This window comes from Entamoeba nuttalli (assembly GCF_000257125.1).
Source record: "Entamoeba nuttalli P19 unplaced genomic scaffold asmbl_7213, whole genome shotgun sequence".
In the NCBI taxonomy this organism is placed as follows: Eukaryota; Evosea; order Mastigamoebida; family Endamoebidae; genus Entamoeba; species Entamoeba nuttalli.
Window position 1 is genome coordinate 1 of NW_008578492.1, and position 4,625 is coordinate 4,625.

Here is a 4,625-nt window from a genome sequence, read left to right on the forward strand (position 1 = left end):
CTTTCTCTTCCATTTCGTTTCTTTTTCTCTATAAAGTGATATTAACTAAAGATTGATTTAACATTAAAATTTTAATTAAATAATGATATATAAAACAAATATATATTTAAGAAAAAAGAACTTTTAAAGAGAAAATTGAATATAAGTGAATTGAAAAAATATGAATCAAGTAAATAGTTTGAATAAATTAATCAAAAACACAGAGAAAGAAAGTGTTAAAGAGATTGGAGAGAGTATTAAGGAGTATTACCTTAATTCAACGACACTTGAAAATTTAAAAGATGAGTTAATAAATAAAGAAATAGAAGAGGAGCTTATTAAATGGTTAGCCGAAAATGACATTGAATTAGCCATTGAAATTGGCATAAGCCCTATTCAATTAATAGGAAAAAATATTTCAAAGAAAAATATTAGTAAATTATTATCACACAATCCATTATATAAAACTACAGAAGAAGGAAATAATGAGAAAGGTAATTCTAAATTAAAAGGAGAATTAAAAGAAGTTTGTTTTGATAAAGTAATAGCACCAGTATTTGAAAATAAGTATTATTCTATTTCTATTCTTCTTCAAGCATGGAAAAAAAGATATTTATTAAAACAATCATTTCCAGAGATACTTACTTGTTTTGATATGAAAGAAGTATATGAACATGAATCATTAAGAAATAATAAAATATATAAAGACTTATTTTCTTGTGTTAAACATCATTCATTTGATGAATCTATCATTAAACAAGTAGAAATAAGTTTAACTACTTCTTATGAATTAGCTAGATTTAGAGCTTTTGATGGATTTATTACAGTGATTGAATTAATGAAACAACACAAAGAAATGATTGGACGGTTTTGTTATATTTTTCAACGATGTTTTTTAGATTATCATTTTTTAATGTTCTTTATTGATAATAATGGACTTTCATTATTAAAAGATTCGATTGAATTTGAAGAAGTAAGAAAAATTATTTATATAATAAATTTATTACCAAGTACCTGTTATTATCTTGATAAAAGTGGAATTAATGATTTAATTTTAGAATATGCTTATCAAAATAAAGATAAATGGAGTTTAAATTGTTGTAAAGAAATTGCATTACATGGAGAAAGAAGAGAAAAATTATATTTATTTGGAAATGAATTGATTCAAGAAAAGAATAAAAATGGTGTTGATATAATAAAGAATTGGTATTGGAGAGAAGAAAGTATTAATGAAATTAATGAAATTAAATTCACAAATAAGAAAGATGGTATTAAATTTATAAAAGATATTATAAGTAAAGATAATAATGAAAATGATTTAACTTTTATTCAAAGATATCATGCTATAATGAATTGTATTCTTTCTGATGATATTATTCCACCATCAAAAAATGAATTTACTTTATTTTTTTTAGATAATTATCCAATTAATACTCTTCTACATTCAAAATATTATTCATATGTTAATGATTTCATTAATTTTGTAATGTCTATAATTCATTCAGAATTTAAAGAAAATATAATAACACTTTTATCTTATTTTATCAACACAACATATCAGTCTTTACTTCCAAAACATTTATATCAAAATATTATTGATTTATTAGATAATGGATTTATTCCTTCTGCTATTATTATTAAGTATTATATCGATAATAAATTAATTGATGAAAGTCATAAAGAACTTGTTCAAAAAGCCATTCTTAATGGAATAAAAAATAATATTTCAGTTGAATTTATTCAATGTATTGATGTTAAACAACCATTACCAATTATTAATACAATTAGTCTTTCAGAAGATATTATAAAAGCCATTCTTGACCATTCAGAGAAATACGGTAAATGGGAATTAAGTGAAATGTATTTACAACAAAGTGTTTGTGAATTTAAAAATGGTAACAGAGATCCATTATTAATTCATCTTTTAAGTGTAGCAAGAAAATTAGGAATGAAATTTGATATGGAAAAAGATATTTTAATGTCATTAGAACCAACAGAACAAAATACAATTGATCTTGTTAATTATTTTAGTACATTAAATGAATATGATAAATCAGCAAAAGAAGCAGAAGATGCTTATACTTCTAAATATTTTGAACAAAATAAATTTGATAGTTTTGATGATATTCAAATTCCTCTTGTTGCTATTATTCCTATTGGTCCTTCAAGTGATGAATTCTTTTATCCAATAGCAGAGAAGATGGAAGCATTAGGAACCGAGTTTTTATTTGATCTTGGAAATACACCATTTAGATTTATGAAAATGAGTAAACGGATATTTAATAATAAGAATATTAGCTTTCTTCGATTCTTTTCAATTGTTGCTATTCTTAATTGTGAAAATTTAAAAGATTATGAAATTAAGAAACATATTAATTCTCTTCAATCAACTGTTGATGCTAATTGGGAAAATGTATATTCTATTCAATTTCTTTTAATAAATTATCCATCAGATTTACCTAATGTTAATACATTTATAAAAACAGAAGATAATAAAATACATGTTATTAATAATTGTCCTGTTGTAAAAAATATTATTAACTCAGTTATGTTACAATTAGGAGAAATGAAAACGATTTATCCCGCATTAGCTCCTGATAAATATATTCTACCAAAAAAAACTACAACTATTTCTTTCTTATTAAATGCAGGTGAAGTTCATCTTTATCTTAAACATTTTGATATTTCATTTAAATTCTTTAAAGACGCATTAAAAATGGCAAAAACTTCTAATGATTCATTTAGTTTAATGACTGCTTGTATTGGAATGTGTTCTTGTTTAATTACTGAAAAAAAACCATTTGAAGATGTAATAAATGAAACTTTAGAAATACTTAATAAAAAAGGAGAAAAAAGGTGTTGTAAACGAATTAAATTATTACACGCTCAGTATTATATTGATATACAAAATAACGAACAAGCAAAGAAAATTATTGAAGACATTAATAAAATTTATGATGGAAATGAAATTAGTGGAGATATCTTTGATTGTTATGTTGCTCTTCAACAAGCTAATGTACTTAATCAATTAGGAATGATTCAACATCAAAAATATATTCTTCAAAGAGTAAGTTGTTTAAGTAAAGAATTAAGTTTTGCTAATTTTGCTATAAATGAATTAGCAAAACTATTAAATGTATATTTTATGAATGACATTGATGAAAAAGAAGATTTATCTTCTTTACATGATCAAACAATTACAAAAGTTCAATGGGAATCATTACAATCTTATGTATTATATAGAAGTATTTCATTAAGAAATAAGTATGATCTAAAATGTGCTCAAATCATTTTAAGACTTTTAACAAAATATGTTTCTTATATTAAAAAAGATGACCAACACGTTCTATTAAATCGTCTAAAAATTATTACAAAAATAAATGGTGAAGTGTTAACAATTCCTTCTTCTGCTGAACCTTTCCCATTTTTATTATCAACTTCTATAACACCATCTTCTCCAATAATTCAAACACAGTCTGATATTCTTGATAGTCCATGGATTGTTGATCCAACCGCAGATAAAAAAGCATCAGAAAAAGTATATCTTGTAGAAAATGAAGAAAGTGAACTTAGAATAACATTTAAAAATCAATTGTCAATACCTGTGAAAGTTAGTTGTTTATATCCAGAATTTACTGGTGTTAAAATAAAAACATTCCCTGTCTCAGTTGAAATTCCTGAATTATCTACAGTAGTCTCAACTATCAAATTTATTCCATTACACCATGGGTTATTAACAATTGACAAACTTAATTACACTTGTTGTTCCCTCCATTTTAATATACCAGTTAATATAAATATTTGTGTTATTCCACCATTACCATTACTTAAACCTCTTCCATTTCCTCCTTCTATAACAGTATTTCCTGGAGAAACTAAAATAATATCAATCCCTTTACTCAATGAAGGAAATACCGTAGTGGGTAAAGCTTTTGTTAAAGTAAAAGGTGAAGGAATTTATCTTCTCGATTGTTTTGAAAAACAACTCCCATTACAACCTTCAAAACTTGCTCAAATAAAAGTAGGTATTAATACAACAAATTCACTTCAATCAACTATTCAAATTCAATACAACACTTGTGAAAGGGATTGTTTTGCTCGTTTAGTTGAACTACCAATTAATGTTTTTGTTTCAACTGGACTAAAGGCAGAGTCTTGGGAAGTTCGTTCAGGAGAAAATGAAATTCAAATTAGTTGTATTTTACATAACCCTTCATACAACGCATTTATTGTTATAATGGAAACTTTTCATATGAATCATAAACACAAAAAAACTACTACTATCTTTTCAGAGGCTCAATCAAGACACAAGCTTGTTACTTATATCGATAAACCTGATGAATTTAATAAGACAATAATAAAAGATATAATTAACCGTGAAGTTATTATTAAATGGCAAGAAGCTGGAGGAAGAAATGGTCTTATTTTATTTGATGAGAGGTTATTATTAAAGTTATAGTGTCATATTCAAGTTTATTCTATGCTCTTTATTTATGTTTAAGTTTTTTATAATTAAGTTAATAATAAAACTATAATTATTCTTTTAATGTTTTGATTAAAAATCAGTCTTATACCAGACAAATGAATTGATTTATTTCTTAAATAAAAAAACACTCTGTATTGATTCTGACCCTATCTTCCTTATT

At 24.3% G+C, this 4,625-nt stretch overlaps 2 protein-coding genes across 2 annotated transcripts; both read left to right on the forward strand.

The window, feature by feature from the left end:
* Positions 1-160: 160 nt before the first annotated feature.
* ENU1_167120 (hypothetical protein) lies at positions 161-1,262 on the forward strand (the record flags this gene model as incomplete). Its single annotated transcript, XM_008861026.1, has 2 exons — positions 161-1,165; positions 1,245-1,262. 2 exons carry the CDS (start codon positions 161-163, stop codon positions 1,260-1,262), a joined length of 1,023 nt encoding a protein of 340 aa, XP_008859248.1.
* Positions 1,263-1,837: 575 nt separating this feature from the next.
* ENU1_167130 (hypothetical protein) lies at positions 1,838-4,438 on the forward strand (the record flags this gene model as incomplete). Its single annotated transcript, XM_008861027.1, has 1 exon — positions 1,838-4,438. One exon carries the CDS (start codon positions 1,838-1,840, stop codon positions 4,436-4,438), a length of 2,601 nt encoding a protein of 866 aa, XP_008859249.1.
* Positions 4,439-4,625: the final 187 nt, after the last annotated feature.